Source organism: Acanthisitta chloris, unplaced genomic scaffold (assembly GCF_000695815.1).
Source record: "Acanthisitta chloris isolate BGI_N310 unplaced genomic scaffold, ASM69581v1 scaffold11701, whole genome shotgun sequence".
NCBI classification, from domain to species: domain Eukaryota; kingdom Metazoa; phylum Chordata; class Aves; order Passeriformes; family Acanthisittidae; genus Acanthisitta; species Acanthisitta chloris.
Window position 1 is genome coordinate 61,817 of NW_008657723.1, and position 22,885 is coordinate 84,701.

Below are 22,885 nucleotides of genomic sequence, written 5' to 3' on the forward strand. Positions count from 1 at the left end.
GCAGCAGGAACCATCAGTGTTTTGGTTCCAGGCACTGATGTGTTGCAAAAGACAGTCATGAGAGCTAAGCTGTTGTGCAGCGTGGGAGAGTTTTCGTCAGCAGTAGTGTAGATCCTTGCACCAGCCAGAAAGCAGCTGTGAACTCTTTCATGGACAAGCTTGAGGTTTGCTTACTAAAATATCAAGAGGCTTTGACTGTAGTATAGTTTCCAGTTATTGAGCCTCCCACCTGATGAGTGAGATGGGATTATAGAAAAGGGAGTGCAGCAGCATGTCCTATTCCTCTTGGTGACTTATCGATCAACAGTTGATGAGAAACATCAGGCAGCTGACCACTTCTCATATTGGGCTTTAAATTGGATTCATCCCAGTTGGTTAAACAGAACTCCTGGCAAGGCACAGAGGCAATTCCAGAAACCCCACAATGCAGATTAGAGGGGACAACGTGCCCTTTTGTAAGAATAAAATTAACTTGATCTCTAGGAAATGAAAAGGTGATTTTTGATGATCAGTTGTATGTTCGAAGACAAATGTTTACGAGAAGCTGTCTGCTTTGATTCCACTGTCCAACAAGGATGGAAAGCAAAAACCTGCTAAACTGAGTGGGTTTAGGAGTTTAATTTTCATACATCCACTATTCAGAAATTGTACTTTGTCAGGAAAAGAGTTACTCTTGAGAGGAAAAAAGGCAATAATATATACATTTTTAAAAAGAAAATCTGGTGTTGTCTAAAAACAAAAAAAACACAACTCTTTGAGCAATAGGTCACTGAATCCTGGTTCCTGGCAGCATCGATTTGATTGGCCAAGAAGGCCAATGGCATCCTGGCCTGGATCAGGAACAGCGTGGTCAGCAGGACCAGGGAGGTGATTCGGCCCCTGTACTCGGTGCTGGTGAGGCCACACCTTGAGTACTGTGTGCAGTTCCAGGCCCCTCAGTTCAGGAGGGATATTGAGCTGCTGGAGCAGGTCCAAAGAAGAGCAATGAGGCTGGTGAAGGGACTTGAGCACAAGTGCCATGAGGAGAGGCTGAGGGAGCTGGGATTGTTTAGCCTGGAGAAGAGGAGGCTCAGGGGAGACCTTATTGCCCTCTACAACTCCCTGAAAGGAGGTTGTAGTCAGGTGGGGGTTGGTCTCTTTTCCCAGGCAACCAGCAGTAGGACAAGAGGGTATAGACTCAAGCTCTGCCAGGGTAGGTTTAGGTTGGATATTTGGAAGAGATTTTTTACATAGAGAGTAGTCAGGCATTGGAATGGGCTGCCCAGGGAGGAGGTGGATTCACCATCCCTGGAGGTTTTCAAGATGAGATTGGATGTGGCACTTAAGTGCCATGGTCTAGTAACAACAGTAGGGTTGGACTCAATGATCTTTGAGGTCTCTTCCAACCAGGTTGATTCTGTGATTCTGTGATTTTTATCCAAATCTTCTTCTCCCTCCTCTGGAAAGCTGCCTGCCCTCCTCTCTCCTTATGCCCTCCCCATGCCCTCTTCTCTGATTTAAATGGGTTCCCAGCAAGACCAGGCTAAGGCAGCATCCTACTGGCTCAGGCACCCATCACACCTGCAAAAAAATTTTCTCTCTCCACCCCCACCACATCTCCCTGTACTGTTTATCTGCCAATTTCCTAGTTACTTAAAATAATTGGTTTAGAATCTGATCAGGAGAAATTTAGGATCAGTCCTTCGGAGAGAGTACAGGAAGGTTAATAACATTAAGCAGAAGTAACAAACTCACATCCCTTAGTTCCAATTCATAGTTCTCCCTCATGCTGCAGAGTCTAGTGTATGTTATTAATGTTACTAGTAATCTTATCCAGTTTTGCATCTCTGTGTCTTCATTCAAGAAAAAAAACACCTTAAGTACACACTTAGCTCTAAGAATATGAATACCTGAAATTCTGAAAAATAAAAAAACACAGTCAAAGTTGCCGAGGGTCACAATTATCCTGACAATTTTATAAAAATATGTATTCTCTTTTCCCATTGCTGTTCATATTTACACAGCTAGTTTGCTTAATGTAGCCACTTGATATGCTCAGGTTGCCAGAAGACAAAGCTTTGAGAACTCTGCTCGGCGGCTTGTTTTCTCTACTGTGCTGTGCTGGCTAAGTGTTTGGGCTGGTATTAAAAAAAAATAATGCTTTTAAAAAAAATCTTTGCTGATGTGTTTCCTGCCTCCCACTCACTGTGTTTCAGAAAATCTTCGGAAGAACTGGACATGGATAAAGTAACAGCAGCCATGGTACTCACCAGTTTGTCCACCAGCCCTTTGGTCCGCAGCCCTCCTGTCCGACCCAATGGTAAGCCTTCAGAACCAGGGGCTGTGGGGAGGGGTGCCAGGGCCATTTGTGCTGGGGCTTCTTTCCAGGAGTTGTGGTCATGATGAGTGTCTCTCCTCTGACATTGACCTGTGCATGCTGGGAATCATCCTGAGCTTTGCTCTGACCTAAGTAAAGTCTTTGGTGCAGCATTGGCAGAAATGAGAAGAAACCTTTTCCGTACCTGTAGAGTGGCTCCAGTTTATCAAATGGGAGATGCCCCTTTTCATAAATGGGAGATAAGCACTGCGAAAGGTTTCCTGACCTCACTGAAACACTTAGTTTTCCAAAAATCTTACTTGCTTCTGCACATGTACAGTAAACATGATAGCAGTTGTTCTTGTCCTCACTGAATCATAGAATGGTTTGGACTGGAAGGGACCTTAAAGACCATCTAGTTCCAACCCCACTACTGTGGGCAAGGACACCTTCTACTATACCAGGTTACTCAGAGCTCCACCAAAACTGGTCTTGAACACTTCCGGGGATGGGGCATTCACAACTTCACTGTGCAACCTGTTCCAGTGCCTCACCACCCTCACAGTACAGAATTTTTTTCTAATATTTAATCTAAACCTACTCTCAGTTTGAAACCATTCCCCCTTGTCCTGTCAGTCCATGCTCTTGTAAACAGTCTGTCTCTGGCTTTCTTTAGTCTCTCTTCAGGTGCTGGAATGATGCAGTTAGGTCCCCCTGGAGCCTTCTCTCTTCCAGGCTGGACAAACCAAATTGTCTCAGCCTTTCCTCACAACAGAGGATCTCCAGCCCTCTAATCATCTTCATAGCTCTCCTCTGGATTCGCTCCAGCAGTTCCATGTTCTTCCTGTGCTGGGGACCCCAGAGCTGGATGCAAGTGGGGTCCCACCAAAGTTGAGTAGAGAGGCAAAATCACCTCTGACCTCAAAAGCCATGCTGCTTTTGATGCAGCCCAGGATATTATTAACCTCCACCCCATGGAAATCAGATCAGATTTTACTCAGCAGTAGGATGAGGCAAAGCATTTCCAGATCACAGCCCTTGGCTAAGAGGCTGTGCACTAGTGATCTGCACAGTGACAGATCTTCTTCTGCTGGTGCAGGATTTGACCCTCAATTTCTGTGCTCTTTGTAACTCTCTGATGGTCTTCCATCAAATCTGTAATCCCTTTAAAGACTACTTCATTCATGGTATAGCAGAAGACACAAATAAAAATAAATATGAAAAGTTTGTGGTAATAAAGAGATTGGCAATGAAATATAATTAATCTGTGCAAGCTTGAGTGGAGTTACAATAAATGTGTAAGAGTGTTATATTTTAAAGAAAAATTTAAATTAGGACACCCTTGTTGGGATAGCTCAGCGTTGGTTATATGAATCTGGCTTTTCTTACTCACTTGTAGCTGCTAAGTAGACATAGATGCCCTCCTACTGGAAATAGGAGGACTGAGGAGTTCTTACAGATGCAGATTAAGAGGGATGTAGCCTTTGCATTTCTTCATGGAAGCAGGGGTGTTTGACTGAATGATCTTCTTAAACGGAATTCATACCATATGTTCCAAGTTTAAACATCTTTGAACAAACACTGGGTCTTCCATTTATTTCCAGAAAATGTCCATTTTATTTTTTAGCTGGAATTCTAGCCATGAACATCCATGGCTCTTCTTTGTGTGCTTTCCAATGTTGAAAATCAGAAGTGTTTATGGACTACCTCTGCTCTGATGAGCCCTGGAAACCTCTGGCAGTGACTGTCCTGCCTCAGGGCAGGATGTTGCCAGCCCCTAGGAAAGGCCAGCAGAAGGGTAGAAATATACCTGCTCTCCAGCTGCTCAGCTCACAGACAGCTGAAGGTAGATCTGTGCTACTCTGTGCCAGGCAGGGATTTGGAGTGGCTGAGGCACACACACGGTCCCCTCTGCATTCCCAGCCCTGGGGAGCTGCTCTGCTGTGGGTAAGGCAGTATCTGCCACCTTAGAGAGTCTGAGGAGATGACATGGGTCCTGAGCAGCAGTGCACCTTAGCCAGCAGCTGAAGATTGGAAAGATCTTCCAAACAAGCCCTTTGAATTGCTACTAGGTAAATGATGGCTGTTAAATGCCTTTGATATTTCTTCATGTAGTCTGAGTGCTCTTTGATATTTCTTCACATAGCTTGTCTGCTTGTTTCCCAAAATCTGGGAAGACTAGCCTGGAAAAGTTAATTCATGTGTTTTCAGTAGTCACAGACAAGATTTTGAAGCTGTTGTTGGGCACCTTCTCCCTGAATATCTTAGTTTTGCCTGAGCAAAGACTTACTAAAGACAAAAGTGAAAGGGCTTGATGATTTAAAGCTCATTTGGTGTTGCAAGGCTAGGCTCTGATTTTAGCAATACTAGCTACAAATGTACTAATGATGAATTCTCTCTGCATCCTTTTCCAAAAAAGAGAAGTAACAGTGTAATTAAAAGAATGTTAGTTTAAACAAATGGAATTTTGCCTAGAAGTAAAAAAAAATAACATTAGCATTAATATTAAAGTCAGATCTGTGCAGGAATTACTGGGAATGATCACCCATGTAAACTGGATTAGAGTTTGGCCCTTGTTTTTCTGCAGCTGAGTAATATTTGGTCTGGTTCTCTTTCACGCAACTCCAGCAATGTGAAAAGAGCCCCAAATAAGAGTAAGTTGCATTTATTTGTATTTTAAACTTCTTTACTTTAACAGATTTGTTAGTATTAGTGAGAACCAGTGTTTGGGTTGGGTTTTTTTCCTGTTGTCAGCCTCATTCAGTCTTTTCTATACTACTTTAAAAATGTTCTTGATTTACATCTCTTTCTCGGCAAGGTGAGGAGAAGTTGTAAACCCTGAGAATACAAAGTACTACCATAAATATGTCAGAAAGTAGTAGTTGAAAGAGTGCTCTTTCCTTTGTTTTTCTGAAGAAATGGAAATTTTAAGCTATGCTAAGGTCACAAGTTGATACCAGATGTACTTCTTGGCTTTGGCACAAGACTGAAGTACAAATAGAAAAGAAACAAACCCCACTGCCATTACCGTCACATGAAGGCTGTAATCGTGAGCCAAAACATGACATTTTCATATGTTAACTTATTAGCTACCGGAAGTGTGTATGTCCTTTTCTGAAGAGGAACTGGGGAGGGGAGAGAGCTGATCCCATTTCTGCTGTGTGGCCCTGGTCAGTAAATCAGTAACTGCTGGGACTTGGCTGCTGCCTACTCAAGGGGGCACTGCATTCTGTTTTGTGAGCAGCCCAAAACCAACTGAATTAGGAGAAAACCCCAAAAAATTCATTGGTTTAGGGATAAGGTTTCAACAGCTCACTTTCTTGCTGATATCATTACTTAAATTTATCTGTAAGAAACTGAGAAGGAATGAAGGAGTGATTTATGCAGAACTCAAAGCAAGCACTGGCTTGAAAAGACTCATCTCACACTTAAATAACATTTCATGAATAGATAAGATGTAATTTGCTTGCCAGCTCCAAAGTTGGGTATTGCACAATACTCAGGCACCTCTGGCGTCATTGGGAAAAGCTTCCAATGCCTGAGTTAAGGAAGCTGCACCTAAACTGTCGCTGTACATGTGCCCAAGCCCTGTGAGAATCAGAGGTTCCTATCAGAACTGCCTGTGGCTGCACCACTAGATGTGCTCAGGCCATGCCTTTTCCGAGCTGATGACCTACATACTCCTCTTGTGCCAAAAGCCCTTTAGGGACTGGGAAGAGTGACGTGCCAGTGTCTAATATCTGAGGACCTCAGCATGTGGAGCATGTCTCAAGCTGTGCCTCAGACTGTGAAAGCAGTGCTGTTACTCCCACCCACTCTGTGGTAGTGGGAGTGTCTAACAGTGCTAGTTTGAGTGTCTGTTTACCACCTTATGTCAGGGAAACTGCTGCAGTGAGGAGGAGGTTCCTCCAGCAAGTGAGTGTGGAGGTGATCTAGTGTCTGTGCATTCCACTACTGAAGCCAGATGCCTGTCGACACACCTGTATGAAGAAAATGGGGTATCCCAAGGGATATGTACCACCTCATGTAAAGATTCAAATTAGGCAGACACGTGTACTGGAAGATTATAAGACAGTTAAAGTGCAATTAGGTTTTCTTTGGTATTTTAGTCCTGGGATCATGGTTTTGCAAATCTGCTTAGTGTTCTGAGGCTCAGAGTATATGTCCCTTTCCCAGGGGATCTCCTGTTGGCCATTTGGTGACTTGGAGCTTACTCTGATGCCCACCACAGTCATGTGTTAATGTTGAAAGTTGAGTATGTATTTAGAATTGCAGAGACCTTTAAAGGTCAATTTGAATGTTTTCCTTTAATCATGCATTCAATATCTGACTGTTGCTGTTTATACTCCAGAACAGGTTGTTTGTCCAAAACCAGCATTTATTTTTAGAAAAATACTTTGCTTTAAAAGAAAGGGGAAAAAAAAGGAAAAATCAAGTGTGGAATGTCTAATTTGTGTGCAGTGGGATAGATATGGTTGTCCCCTCTACATCCAACACTTTCACGTTTCTTTATTGAAGGTACAATTAATTAAAAATATGGCATCTAAGCCTCAGAAAAAAAGAGTTCCTTAGCCCTAACACAATGATACTGTTGTAATGATGGCTGTTGTTCTTGACAGAATCCCTGAATGGATCTTGGAAAGAAGCAGGATTTGTGCCTTCTAGTACCAGCAGCAGTGGATACTGGAGCTGGAATGCTCCCAGTGACCAGTCCAACCCATCCACCCCATCTCCACCTCTGTCAGCTGATAGCTTCAAAGCTTTTCGGACACCTTCCCAGCCAGATGATGGTATTGATGAAGGTGACACAAGCAACCTTCTCTTCGATGAACCCATTCCTAGGAAGAGAAAGGTTAGCCTCATGTTCAATTATATACCCACGGTCAGATAGGATGTTGGTAGGCTTACTTTGATGTGGGAAAGGAACAGGTCACCCAAATAACTCTGTATGTGTATCCCTCCTTGGCATCAGGTTAACATAGGTACTTAGCCTAGTCGCCGTGTTTCATTCAACCTAGTCACCTCCTGCACACACATGCTGCCATCAGCACCACATATTTCCTGGCAGATGGTGAGGTTCTACACAGCCTCCTGCTCAGAAAACACTACAGTGATTTCCAGAAGGTGTTGCCTCTGGCCATTAAAGGGATTTCTGTCCTACTTTGACAAATTCTCTGTGTGCAGGGACTTTACATGTCATCACAAAAACTGGATATGGCCTTAATACTCCTTGTTCCCTCAAAGTGCTGTTTGTCTGACAGCATGTCAGATACCTTAATACTGTGAAGCTTTCTCTTCACAAACATATGGAGTGAAAAAAGGAGAGAGAGATCAAACTCCATGGCTTTTAATGCAGTATTAGCACTGGCCAATTTTATCCTTGATCAGAGTGCAAATGCAGACTAAATAAAACATGGCATAAAAAAACCCCACAGGTCCAAAACTAACCACAGAAAAGAACTGTTATGCTAGCAAGCAAGCTCCTCTGGAAGAAAAAGAAAACAAAGAGATGGCACTAGTCCAAGTTTCCTTCCCTCCCAACTCAACAGGACAGATTTTACATAGCAAGATGAAAAAGGGCTTTTTGTAAGGAGGAAAAAACAGAGAATTTATTCCCTTTAGTGAATTTGTTTCTGGTTCAGTCTGAGACAGTTAATTGCTTCATCACCAGCAGGAAGAAGTTTTTATGATTGTTTAAACCTGTTCAGATTTATCCTTTTGCTCCAGAAGTTGCTTACTTGCCAGCCCATGCTGTTCTTCCCTCGCTCGTGGGAGAAGAGTGTAAAATGTTTGCGTTTCTTGCTAAAAAGGAAAAAGTACTTTGGAGGACACCTTTGCTATAATAAATTAGAAGTTTGAGCTGACTGTTAAACTAAAGACAGAGATGATTTGGGAGCATGTGGGACAGGAGGAGTAGGAATGCAGAAGTTTGCCTTTTACTTCTCAGTTAACATTCATCTTAATAGCATCACTCTTACTGCTCAGCTGTGATGAGACAGATGGGTTTGCAGCTGCCAATTTTATTGTTTTCTAAGTTGCTTTCAAATATTTCTGTTTATCTACCCACCATAGATCTATTACACTATCTGTTCTGGTTTGCATGGATTTTCCTTTGTATGGCAAATGTTTAATTTTGATCAATAATAACATTCCATGCCAAACTTGGTTTTATAAATTAGCTTACTTTCCTGCAGGGGTTTTTTTTTTGTCCTGGCCCCAGCATGATACTTTATCTGAGTATGACTTCACACCTTTAGAAGCTGAAATGAAAATGTTGAGGTTTTTTCCTTCTTCAGGGCTGCAAAAATCAGAAGGAATAAACCTGGAAATAGAGTCATCGGTAACCTTACTTTTACTCATTAAAGTTTCTTCCATTTTATGTTTGGAAAATGTCATGTTAGCAAGCACTTCCCCTTGAGAAAGTTGTTTGCTTAAAAGTTTCCATTAATGTAGTTATTCCTCACCAAACCCTTTATGTTCCATTATTTTCTTAAATAAAACATTAATCCTGAATAGTCAATTTTCGGACTAGTCAAAAATGGAAACATGGTTTATGTTCTTTAATTTTACTGAGTGAGCTTTCACTTGATTGCATTAAAATGCACAGGCTTCTGCAAGCTCCTAGCACTGGCTATGAAACTAAAACCACAGTGGAGGTAGGAGATCAGTTTTATCGAATTGGGGATTGATGTTAAACCGTTCTATGTTCATAAAGATGCATATGGTGTTCATGAAGTCCCATTGGAATCCCTAAGAAGTAAATGATAAGCATGGCCTTCATCTTGTGGCCATAGTTAGTAGCTGGTTGTGGGGTTTTTAGCTGATGATAGTATCAAGTATTATATTCTAAAAGTAGGAAAAGTATCTATCAGAATTGCTAGGTAAAATGTATTTGACTTGGGGGAAAAAAAGTTCTGTATCTATTTGAATGGTAGTTGTACTATCAGATTATTTTTTTTATAATGGACAGGGAGTTATGTTCAATTTATTCCAGAGTTTGTCACGCAAACAGTAGGATTATGTAAAGCCCTTAGCACCCATAATTTCAAACCAGAGATCTTAGACTGCCACTATGAGAACATGCTGCTACAATCAACTTGGGTTTTAAAAAGCCCATCAGCAGATATTTTATTTCTAAGTTATATTCTAATCATCATCTTTCTAGGAAATGCTGAAACCGTCTACTGGCATGCAGTTTCAGAGGGTCCAAATTGAAGAAAACACTAAGTCAACTTTTGTTCAAGACACAGTGATTGAGCTTTATATGAATATATTCACTTAATCTTACATGTAACTAAAATTGTAGGGTAATAATACAGTATTTTGAAGCTCTTCCTCATGTGAATAATGTGTTCTGTAATAGTAAAGTTAATTTTGAGAAATACAAATTACTTAATTTTAATTTAAAATTTATAAAATTAGTTTCACATGAAATTAACTTTTAGATATCTATAGAATTCTGCAACATCTGTGTTCTTTGTTACCACACACTGTGCTTTAAATTAAGACTAGTTTTCTCCAGAGTCTTCAAAATACTGAAGATTGGGCTGGTTATAGCCTTGTTGACTGTTCTCTAAATCAATGATAACTCAGTTCAGATCAATGATGTTATATTAGAGAATATAAAAAGAGTATTAAAATGAGATTGAATACATTTTGTTTTAAAATGTTGAACATGGCCAGATGGCTTCTCATTCTCTTGTCTGAGTAAGGGCTACAGCAGCTTCTGAATGAAATAAAACCAGGTTTTGCCAGCTCATGAGTGAATATTGACTTAGCAGAAGCTGTGGTTTTCTGGCACAATATTTTTTGCGTGCAAATTTCATGAGCAAAAACAGTCATAAGAGCTTGCTTTAGAAAGATCCTAATTTGAGAAGGTGCCTTGAATTAAGTGAGAAATCCTCACTGGTTGTTCTTTGAAAACAGTGTAGGAAGTTTTTATATTATCTACCTTATTTAGTGGGAGGACAGACTGGAACTTGGAAATGAAAAAGCCTTGCTAATGAACGGAGAGAGGTAAAGTTTTGTCACAAGCTGCTCCTGCAGCTTTTTGCTGGGATTCTGTTGAGTTCAGTAGAGTGACACACTTGACAGAGACTATTTATTAGATCATTACAAATTCAGCATCAGAGGCTCTGAACCTTCACAGTATTTTGTAACTGTGTATCTGTTTAGGGTTGTTTGGTTTCCTTTTATCTTCATAGAGGCATAGAATCACAGAATTGTTTAGGTTGGAAAAGACCTTGAAGGTCAACAGAGTCCAACTGTTAACCCAGCACTGCAGAGTCCACCACTGAACCGCATTCCTATGTGCCACATCTACACATCTTTCAGATATCTCCAGGGATGGTGACTCAACTATTTCCCTGTGCAGTCTGCTCCAATGCTTGACAACCCTTTCAGTGAAGAAGTTTTTCCTAGTATCCATACAGCTTCCATACAACTAATGTTGCTTTACTCATAATTTTCAGAACTCCATGAAAGTGATGTTCAAATGCCTGTGGAAAAACTGTGGGAAGGTACTGAGCACAGCTGCAGGGATTCAGAAACATATACGGACCATTCATCTTGGGTAAGAGGGCAGTCTCTTCGGACGTTTAAAGGATTTGGTATGGAAGGGGAGCAATTGCACTTGGCTGGGGAGATGAACTGGGTTATCCTTGTTTTTTCTGTTTCATATCCCAAGGGTTCTGAGGAAATTACAGAGTAGTGTTTAAAGGTGAATGAGAACTTATTCTAACAGCAAGGCACTTTCTTTCCTGAAATTCTTGGAACTTTGCTAGAAGGTCAAGCACAGCTCTAGGTCATGCTGAACTTCCCTGTCAGCCACACAACTCAGTGGTGTTTATGCCGTATGTATTGTCCACACATCATGTCTGGGATGATGCTGTATGAAGGACAAGCTTTGGGTTCTTGCATGAACACTTTTCAGCTTTGTTTCACATCAGATCAGGTGCTTATGCTAGTTCTGAGTTGAAATAATGTCAAAAAACCCCACCAAACCCACAAAGTGCCTAAGAAGCCTGAAAAAAAAGAAACTGACCTGCAATTCCATGTTGTCATGGTTTGACCCCAGCTGACAACTAAGTACTGAGCAGCAGGAGCTCACTCACTACCTGCTTCCTTTCCTGGTGGGATGCAGAATTGAAGGAAAAAAAGTAAATTGAGATAAGAACAGTTTAATGATTGAAACCAAATAAACCTAATAACATGAATTATAACAACAACAACAGTAATGCTAATGATAGTAATGATAACAATTGTAGTGAAAAGGAGAGAGGAATAAACTGAAGAGAAACAAGTGATGTACATGCAGTTGTTCACCACCCACTGACTGATTCCCAGCCCGTCCTCAAGCAGCAATCAGTGGCTCCCAGTCTCCCCAGTTTATATGCCAAACATGGCATTGTGTGGTATGGAATATCCCTTTGGCCAGTTCAGCTCAGCTGTGCTGGCTGTGCTGCCTCCTGCCTTCTTGTGCCCCTGCTCACTGTCAGAGCAGAGGAAACTGAAAAGTCCTTGACTGAAGGCTAAGCACTGCTCAGCAGCAGCTAAAACATTAGTGTGTTATCAACATTATTCTCATACTAAATCCAGACAACAGCACTGTACCAGCTGCTCGGAAGAAAATGAACTCTATCCCAGTGAAAACCAGGACACAAATGTATGTTATTTGGGCTAGAAGCAAAAGCAAGTGAGTCTTGTATGACATAAGTTTGTTTCAGAGGTTTAATTTGCAACTGAAGTCTCCTGTACAATTCACTGAGTAACCTAGCTGTCTCATGTATAGTTACAGTGGGGACTCATGGTCTTCACCTGTTATGTATGTGAAAATACATCTCTGTTGTGTAGGTCTGTGTTACCCACTGCTTAAAAATTAAAGTGACTATGAGGAGGTAATCTGGTGTGGAGCTCAGGATGGTCTTGTAAAGGTGATAGCAATTACTGTTGGGCTTAGGAGTAAGGCTATGAAGAGAAAATCTCTCTCAAAATGCAGTTAGGAATGTAACATCATTTATCCTCTTTGTGGTGTGGGAGAGGGAAAAGTAAACAGCAGAACTTTCCTGGAATTTAGAGTTACTAACTTTGCTGCAGAGGGAAGTTTTGGTGGGTGCCTTGCTGCAGTCTGATGGATGGTACTTCTGATAGAGCCTTTCAAAACTGTTGAACCCATGCTCTCTCAATGAGTTCTACTGAGTAAGGTGGTAAGAGGACCACATGTAGAGGTATACAGGCAGGCAGGCTGAGGAACTGTCTGGATTTTGGGGTGCGTGCCTGGGAAAAGAGAGGCCCACTATTCAGCCCTGATATGGACTGCAGGCAGGAGGATGTTTAGGGCTCTCAGATTTCCCATGTGGAAGATTTTGGAGAAAATGTATGTGTGAGCTGTGAATCCAGGATTCAGTTGGCTTTCTGGGCTATGAGTGCACACTGCTGGCTTGTGTTCAGTTTTTCATCAACTATCACCCCCAAGTCCTTCTCCACAGGGCTGCTCTCAATGACTTCTCTGCCCAGCCTATAGGTGTGTAACCCAAGTGTAGGACCTTGCACTTCGCTTTGTTGAACTTCATGACGTTGACATCAGCCCACCTCTCTAGCCTGTGAAGGTCCCTCTGGATGGCATCCCTTCCCTCCAGCATGTGACTGCCCCACACAGTTTGGTGTCATCAGCAAACTTGCTGAGGGTGCACTCAATCCCACTGTCCATGTCGCCAACAAAGATGTTGAACAGTATTGGTCCCAGTACCGACCCCTGAGGGACACTATTTCTCACTGGTCTCCATGTGTACAATGAGCTGTTGACCACAACTCTTTGTGTGCAACCGTCCAGCCAGTTCTTTACCCACTCAGTGGTCCATCCATCAAATCCATGTCTCTCCAATTTAGAGACAAGGATGTCATGTGGGACAATGTCAAAGGCTTTGCATAAGTCCAGGTAGACGGTGTCAGTTGCTCTGCCCCTGTCCACCAGTGTTGTAGCCCCATCATAGGTTACCAGATTTGTTAGGCATGATTTCCCCTTTGTAAAGCCATGTTGGCTGCTACCAATCACTTCGTTGTTCTCCATGTTCCTTAGAATAGTTTCCAGGAGAATTTGTTCCATGAGATGTAATTTCTACTCTTTTCCCTTCAGACTAGTTGATTTTCTTTTTTTCTCCCCCTTCCCTGCAGTCAGAATGCTGATAAAGTAGGTAGGACTGAAAGTGGGAATGTTAATTTATTGACAATAGGAATATATTTGCTCATGCATCTAGAACTTAAAATTTACCTTGGCGTTCTTGCTTTCATTTAATCAGTTCTTCATTCTTTGTCTTGATACAGACGTGTAGGAGAGTCTGACTACAGTGATGGAGAGGAGGATTTTTACTATACAGAAATCAGACTCAACACGGACTCAGTAGCTGATGGCTTAAGCAGTCTTTCCCCAGTCTCTCCATCTTTAGCATCTCCTCCTTCCTTTCCCACCCAAGACGCAATCCGTCCTGAAACTTCCTGTGCCAAAACCGAGACTAAATTGATGACACCTCTGAGCCGCTCAGCTCCTACCAACCTCTACCTCGTACACACGGACCATGCTTACCAGGTAATGCCAGGGAGAGTGAGCACCACTGATTACACCAATGTCATTAGTGTTTAAAGAAATGTTGCATCACAACGTTTGGGTTTTAAAAACCCAGGGCTAGTTTTAATGGGCTGAAAAGTTTTCAGGGCAGCCCAAGAGGTTTGTTTCATGTAAATTTAGATGTCTGCTCCTGAGCTAGCTGTTTGTTTGTTTATATGCCCACCATAGCTGGGGGATTTTGGGGTGCTATTTATCCGGCCACACATCAGTGCATACTTCAGGTTGAGAAGAGTTGCTCTGTGTATCACACTGCCTGCATCAGTTCATTTTTCTCTCACTATAAGGAGGGTTCAAGGTAACAATCTCAGATGTGGTTTCCTGCACTGTAAAAATTCTCATTCAGTCAGCTGAATCCCTCCCAGAGTCTTCATTTCACCTCTGCTTGTACTGGATGTGTCTGTAGACAAGTGCCTAAGGAATGCCAGGAACAATTCATTTCCTCTGTTTGTAGAGTGTGAGATGTCAGTCTGCATATGTGAAGTAGAGCAGGAAGAATGAAAAGGCATAGGTGGTATCCTGCTACTCTTAGAGGTAATGCTTTTCAAATGTGTAAAAACTGCTGTCCCAAAAACTTCCAACTGAGTTTGGACAGAAAGCATTAATTTAAAAAGTGCACTAAAGTGTGACATATTTTGGTCTGGATACCATATGAGAAAAGAGGAATAGAGGCTTTGAAGTGTTGTTGTCTGTGACCTGCCTATGCACCACAGAATTGAACTCTGTTAAATTTACCAGATGCAATAACTTCTGTATACAGCTTTGTGCAGGTGAAACCTTTTTGTTGTGTGTTTGGAACAGAGACACTAAAAGGGCAGAGGGAACCACGGAGAATTCACAGGCTTATGTTAGACTCTTTTGCATGTTGGAAAGCATGGGTGGAAACTTGATATCTCAGGTGGAAGCTGCATCAGGTGACACACCAGCCTGGAGACTGATCAAGCCAACTAGGAGAAAGACTTTCGTCTCAGCATAGCTTAAGCCCTTCCTTAGAGAGCAAGGCACCAAGTCTAGGCTGCTGAGAAGAGTCTGGCTTCATTTGTATTTGCAGTTGAGACAGTCTACCCTGCTATTTGGAGGCTCACTCAAACCTTTTCTTTTTATAAGCAGCCTCTGAGTAAAGCATTTGCCTAAGGAAATCCTAATTCAAAAGTTTAAGGCACTTGAATCGGATGTATTCCACAGCACGAGACTACAAGTGCCTGAGCCCTGTCTCCTTCTCAAGTTGCTCTGGTTTCAGTGCTTCCTTGCATCAGTGAGGAGTGACACAGTCCACAGTGTTCACAGCTTACTAATTGGAAGCAGTAGGCTTCAGGCTGTCCTCACAAAGGTGGCAGCTTCTGCAGAGCAGGTCAGTGGCACCCCATGTCAGGGTCCCTCCAGCCCAGCAAGAAGAGCCAGGAGGAGGCAGGGTGGAGATTCAACTCTCACCAGCCAGAAGAGGAATCAAGCCCGGTGTTCACTTAGAGCATTTAAGCCTTGTTGTGGCTAATCTGTTGTGTAAAAGAGAATAGGAGAAAGGTGATGACAACATCTTTCATACCACCATCTTTCATAGCTTTCTGGAGCGAGCCATGTACAGAATGTCAAAAATTTTTACTTCTGATATTATCTGCATCAAAACTGAAACAAAATTCTGAATGGGAATGTAGTGATGAAGACAATCTCTCATATGAGTGAGGGCATGAATTCATTGGGAGTGAAGAGGCAAAATTCACAGTTAAGGAATTTGGATAAGGAAGGCTGAATAATGCTTATCTCGGGATTCCTGTTAAAAAATGGAAAAACATTCTGGAACCCAAAGCTGAGTCACAAGAATCCTAAAGAGATCTAGATCTGTTAATTGCCATTTCCTGTATTACTGGAAAATGACAAATATAATGCATGTAATAAGAAAGGTACAAAGGGGAAGTGAGCAGGCAAGTCCTAACTTGCCAGAGAAGAGTCCAACTCTGACTCAGATACATGGATGAGGAAAGATTTAGAAGAATAATTGAAGAAATTGTACAGTACAACATTTGAGGTGAACTTGAATGGAGGAACTCCAGAGAAAGATGATACTAGAACAGCTTAAGAAGCAGTATGGAAGAATAAATCCCTCTGGATTCAAGAAGAGCATTTGATCTTAAAACATCTAGGTAGTATTTGTTAGGCTAGAGATTAAATTTAGTATGGGAGGGAGAGCTGGAAAGTCACAGAGAACAACAGTGAGTTATTTTGAAAGGGCTTTTGAACATTATTAGTGGAGTTGAATGAAAAGCTGTTCTTGGCCATGATCTCTTTTTCATTAAATCATTTTGGTGCTGCACAAATAGTATAATAAACTTTGCTGATACCAAACTCAGGAAGTATCAGCAATAAGGGAGTCATATATCATGCTCACATGACTGGGTAATCTTAACAATAGTAGCTTTTGGATGCAGTTTAATGGCAGAACATGGAAAGTCCTGCACCTTAGGAACTAAAGATATTTTTCTGCTATATATTGGGATAGATAGAAAATCACATGAGGAGGAAACCTCTTGTCATTAGTCAAGCGCAGAATGACCATGAGCCAAAAAGAATAGATCTGTGACGGGGGCGGGGGGGAAGTTGTCAGCTGACTTAGGCAAGAAATATCTAAAAGACAGGAATTTTTACTGCTGTTATACAAGACCTCCAGATGAATTCAGCTGAGATCCTGAGTTCTGGTCAGCCAAGTTCGATGTGGTGGGCTCCAACCAGAAGTAGAAAGAAGGTCATCAGTGTTGAAGAAAGAGGGCAGAGAGGGCATGAGAGGCCTCTCCAGCCCAGGGACTGATACCTTAGGCAAAGCAGGGGTGAGGAGAGGGTGGGTTTGTTGCCTGGGAAGAAAGTGAGAGGACAGATATGAGAGGGGAGGAGGACGAGCACATGTTATTTCAGATCTAAGGGTGGCATTGACACATAAATAAATATAAATTATCTATATTTTGAATGGAAATTAGATGGAGGTCTCTAAGCAAAGTGAGGTCAGGGTATAGAAACTCTTCATTTCTTTCTAATGTTATGGTTGCTTACCTTGTGGAAGAGATTGTCTAAAATGTTAGCCTTTGCTTAATGAGCGAAAATGCATGTCTGGGAAACAAGTGAACAAGGTGATTGATTGCCTAAATCAGGTCAGGTCTGAGGTTGATACTTAGGCACTGAGGAAAAAGATTTGAGCGCTGTGGTATTTCAGGCAACTGCAAGTTATGTCTATTTTGGACTTCACATACTTCATGTTTCTTTATAAAATCAGTGCCTGTACCTGTTGAATTTAGCTACAGAGGAACTATGGGTGGGCTCTTTCAGCATCTAGGATTTCCCTTGCAGGTTATACTCAAATACCTGATGCAGTTGCTGTGCTGATCTCAGGTTTGAGCTATTATCCCTATGGGATGCTGAGCAGAGGCAGTGCTGCCTCACTGCTCATCCAGCTGCCTCTAGTTCTTTCTGTCAGGAGTCATTCACTCCTTGTTTGAACAGGGTTGTGATGAAACACTACTGGTACCATCTGGAGTTGCCAAATTGTTCTTGATGCCTTTCAGTAAAGTTTTTATATTTTATGGAGCTCAGTGGATGTTTGCTCTGCCTGTCTGTGTGGATTATCTTGGAACTGTCAGCTGTCTCAGCAGCGCACAGAGCATCACTACTGTACACGGAGGCATCCGGTGGTCTTGCTTGCCTTTCCTTGGAGAGACTCCAGAGGATTGCTTCAGCACTCGTGTACTCTGAATATTATCTTTAATGGGGACTATCAGGTTGTAGTTTGTCATCATTCCTCTCTGCTCAGTGGCTCAGGGAAGCACTTCCCTGAAGCAGTGGGACAATTTCAGCAGCTTCAAACACAAACACTACTTAAATGACTGTATTTCTTTATTGTTGGGCACAGGCAAGTGAAAGGCAGAAGTGAAAACTCATTTTAGCGAGTTCTTTGTAAGTTTAAACCAATGAACTTTTTTTTTGTGGTAAAAGCTTGAAATTCAAGGGTCAAAGGGAGCCTGTGTCCATGGTGGCTGCTCATACAGGCAGGGTAGCTGCACAGATACGAATTTCCTGACTCTGGAAATTAAATGGAATTCAAAAACGGTCAGGGAAGAATTCCTGAGGCTCATAGCCCTATGAGAAAACCAAAGGAAAGGCACAAGATGAAAGATGCTTGATAGTCTGAGCTCAGATTATGGGGCTTTGCACCCCAGGGTAGCACTGGGTATTACAGGCCAGATGGAAAGAACATAAGAGTTCAAGAACCCCAGGGATCCTTAAATATTTGCTTTAACTTAGTACTTTAAGAGCTATTTTTTGAATCCCAAGAATGATTTTCAGCTCCTTGTTTTTAATAGGAAAGACAGTTTTGATTGAGATTATTATTAGTATTTATCTGATAAACAAGAAATGGCCTACCCTTACTGCTGGTCGGTTCTGTCCCAGAAGCCTTGCTGTTCACACTACAGTTGTTTAAACCAGCTGTTCTCAGTTTCAGTATGGCCTTGTTTGGCACTGTGAAACAGGTGATCATTTGTAGTATTTTTTGCTTCTAGCTGGCATTATTTTAAAAGTTATTTGTACATGATATTTGATTTTGTCTGGGTTTTTAACCAGATCTAACTCTTGAGGGTTTTGCATGGATCCCTGTGAGAGTGATCATCTTTCTCTAAGGAAGGTTTAAGAACAGGGATGTATATGTAACTATGTCCCCTCCTTACTTGCATATCCATGATTATCCCTCTCATAAGGGTGAAATGCTTGTCACCATGCAGGTTTTTTCTACCTTGGAAAGTCTTTCATAGATTCACCATTTCGAGGAGTGAAAGATCCCTTGAAATACTTTGGAAGAGGAATGGTTCTTCTTGCTGGAATAACATTTTCTTTTCACACAGGCCACTCCTCCGGTGAACATTCCAGGGTCAGCAAAATTCACTCCCAATGGCAGTAGCTTTAGCATCTCTTGGCAGTCGCCTCCAGTTACCTTCACCGGCATTCCAGTAAGTGAACATTAAAAAAGGAAAGAAGGGGGAAAAAAGTTCTTAGATCTTTTTGTTTTGTTTCGCAGTGTGTAGCAATAGAAGTAAATGTGGCATAACAGATACCAAAAAGAAACAAATTAAATACATGCCTCACTTTGCCAGCATGGCTGTGTGACACTTTTGTCAGTCTCTTTAATTCATCAGTACAGTTACCTTTATTTTGCATCAGTGTCTACAAGCAGAGGATTGAATCTATAGTATATGCGTTCTTAAACTAAAAACTGCTCCTTTGTGTGCCACTAAAAGGTGTCTTAAAAAATAGATGGAAAATCAGTGAGGTGATGGTTATGCTAACAGATCAGCTACAGGCAGTAGGGCTGTTACCTACATCAGCTCTGAAGATGAAGCATATTTGAAAGGCAACTGAAAGAAACAATAAGATGAAATGGAAAGTCTGACTCTAGGAGGCTACAAATATGTAGCCCCTACTGATAACAGAAAATTGTTGTTCTGTACAGAAAATGTGTTCAATAGATATTGAATTTTGATATTAATACATATTGCAGTTTGACAGCTTTTTAATGAAGATGTGTGAGATCTAAAGTCATCTGCGAGCCTTTCTTAAAAAAAGCTGGTGTACAAGGCCTAATTCCATGAACAGAACTTCAGGAATGCAGTGTTTACATAAACACAGACTGCCAGTGGTCCTAGATGTGCCGCAGTGTAGGTGTGGGTACTGCAGGGGGAGTGAAAAACCTTTATGAAGAGTTTGAAGGGATTTGGCTTCTAGTGCCTGGTGTGGGGAGTGCTGAAAGTAAACGTAAATCACTATTTATGAGTAGTGGGAAATCTTCTCTATAATGAATATAAATAAATATTAATGTAATGTATACTCATTTATTGGAAAACATTTTTTCATTATAAATTGATACTCTCTAATCATGAACCTTTTTGATATCATAACATCTCATTTAATATTACACTTTATGAATTTATGAATTTTTAAAGTGTGTTATATAAGGCACATTCCTCATCCAAAGAACTGTATAGCATTTTTTTCTCCTGACAGTGAATATTAGACAAGGCGATAAGTGATACTATTTCCCTCCCTTCTCTTCACCAAGTGAATCTCCAAAGCTTCTTACTGTCAACCTTTGGCAAATCTTGGAGATTTTCTGCAGAGTCTGTGGCATCCTGCAGAGCTGATAAAAAATGAAAGTGGCTGAATCAATTACACTGCACTCTGCCAATGAATATTTATTAAATTCCATCAAGGAACAACTAACAGTGAAAGACATCATGCTGGCAGCAATTTCAGCAAGAGTGCCTTGACAGACCGTGCTATCCGCAAAGTTCCCTGAGAATTTGATTTCCCAACAATGGGGTTGATACGGAGTAATTATGAAACTGGCTCCTTTTGTGGAGCAGCAGAAGCTGGTGCCAGGAGTGTTGGGAATCTAAAAATGCAATTAGTTACATTGTAAATCAGACACTTAAGAGGACAGGATTAGACACGTATGCGTCGAGTTTACTTGTTCAAGCAACAACACTGATCCGTGGCTGAAGAGTAGAGAGTTCTCAAAAGAATTTGAGAAATGCCAAATCACTTTCTGAGAAGTGTATGGAGATGCCAATGATTTAAGTACAACTTGAAAATAATCCCAATACAAAAGCTTGGGGAAGCAGTGATGCAGAATTATAAACTGCTCAGGGAACCATATGAACTGCCATTATATCTCTGACAACATTTATAAGGCTGTTTAACAAAGAAGACAAAAGTAATAATAAGAAAAAATCTTCTAGTTTTGAACACATTTGACTATTTTGTCATCAGTGATATCATTTATGAATTCCAAAGGCTGTTTTGCAGTGAAAAATTGTGTGCAGTAAGTGAGGGTGCAAATGTGAAATGGTGTTAAATACCTGTATATTAGAGTTTTATTTCTCCTGTGTCAGAGTAAATTAGATACTGCCTTATAAAAACAGGGTTTTGTCAATTCCCACCCTTACACTATGTGTAGCTATGTTAGGAAAGCCATAGTTAGGGGGCTTTCCCCTTCTCTCATGGGGTTCATTTAAGCCCAGACTCTAGGACTATATATGACTATTGGTGCCTGGTTTGGGGAATGAGTAGCTGTACCCTGTAAGCACAAAGCAAGAACCCAGAGCTCCTCAGTAACCCAACTGTAGCTGGAGTGGGGAGTCTAGATCCTGTGGGAAGGGCAGGGTTTTTGTCATTGTGGACTCTTCCAGCCCAGTGTTCCACTGTCGTTTCTTGCAACAAGGGGAACCTCATCAGTGTGTGTAAGTATCTGAAGGGTGTCAAGAGGATGGAGCTAGGCTCTGCTCAGTGTGCCAGGCAATAGGGCAAGAGGCAACAAGCAGAAACTGATGTACAGGAAGTTTCACTTGAATACAAGGAAGAACTTCTTTACTCTGTAGGTGATAGTGCACTGGAGCAGGTTGCCCAGAGATATTGTGAGGTTTCCGTCACTGGAGATACTCCAGAACCACCTGGGTCCAATCCTGTGCCATGTGCTCTAGGAGGACCCTTATTGAGCAGGGCAGTTGCACCAGATGACCCATTGTGGTACCTTCCGAGCTAACCAATTCTGTGATTTCTTCATATTGCTAGTGGTGTTGGAATTGGGGCCACTGTGTCCTTGACCCATTAGAGGGCTGTTGAATCCTGGTCTTGAACAGGTTTCTTTCTAGACCTGTGTGTCAGTAGTAAAGGTCATGAGAGAGATAAAATTTCAGAATGGCCTCTTTTTGTGGTTTTGTTTTGATTTTGTGGTGGGTTTTTTCTTTCTACACGTACTGTAGCATTTCCCCACTCATTCCTGTGGACAACAAATTTCAGTGAGACAGAGCACTCCCTGCTTGCCATGGTGTGGAGTCTGTATCTCTTGGTACTGGAGGACTTTACATAATGACCATGTATGTTCCACTTCTATGTAATGTAGGATAAAAGTCTTCCCGAATGCCAGTGTGATCTCTCCTGTGTGATACTGGTTTTTACCCGCCTGCTCATTAAACCCAGAAAGGTTAAACAGGCGAGATACTTGAGTTTGATAATCTGATGTTTACAGATAACAAATCTTCTCTGTAGCAACAGTTTTTCCCTCAGGAGATATAACTGGAAACTCCAGGTCCTCGCTTCAAACACACGCTGTCATTTCTCTGTGCATTAGACAGCACTTCAAACGTGAAAAGCCTCTGAGGGCAAGGATTGCCTTCTCAGGCCTTCCTCTTAATCTGCTCTTAGTGTCCCCTGCAGAGGTGAACAGCGAACTGGTGGTGTTTAGACCTGCTGCAAAGCCTATCAAAATACACTAAGGCTCAGCTTCAGTGCAGTTTAGCTGCATTGGTAGCCAATCCGTGGAAGCCATCGTGCAGACACCCTCTCTGGAGAATGCGAGGGGAGGGGCAGTCTGCATTCTACAATTTCTGCTCAACCCTCTTCTGTGTTTGGAAGCAATCAGGATAAAAGCTTATAACATAGGAGACCATCCAAGTACTCTTATGTTCAGTGACAACCAGCTAATATGTTGAGTGTCAGTTAGTAGTGGTACACACAAAAATTTTCTGGTTTTTGAAATGTATCAGAACTGTAGCAGAATGACTGGAGATCTCTGTTGGTAATGATTGGAAAACTGTGCAGTGTGTGGTAATTGTCAAGGACTAGAAAAGTGCTGTTGGTTTGCATTTTATCCTCAGTGTTTCAGTCATTCTTAGGTAAATCAAGAGAACTGGTTGATAAAAGAGTGGGAAAAAATGTAATAGACAACATGCTGCCCTCAGTATTCTGGAGTGATAGGACAGAAGGAGCTAGTGTGGTCTCTGGGTGTATAAAACATGATTTATGGTAAGCAGGCAGAGAGAGGAAATTTTTTCAAGTGTTGGAGATACAGTTCATATATCAGGAATGGTCTAAACTTGGTCAGAGTGTGAGCTGCACTTGCACTTAAATCCAAAATTTCTGTAGCTACCAGCCAATAG

General features: G+C 41.7%; 1 protein-coding gene across 1 annotated transcript in view; it reads left to right on the top strand.

Moving 5' to 3' along the window:
* Positions 1-22,885, top strand: part of LOC103811841 (zinc finger protein 704-like) — a 70,249-nt gene that overhangs the window by 43,422 nt on the left and 3,942 nt on the right. Inside the window, 5 exon segments of the mRNA XM_009084838.1 lie at positions 2,196-2,299; positions 6,916-7,148; positions 10,768-10,868; positions 13,619-13,880; positions 18,797-18,901. Coding sequence (XP_009083086.1) covers positions 2,196-2,299; positions 6,916-7,148; positions 10,768-10,868; positions 13,619-13,880; positions 18,797-18,901 — 805 coding nt within the window.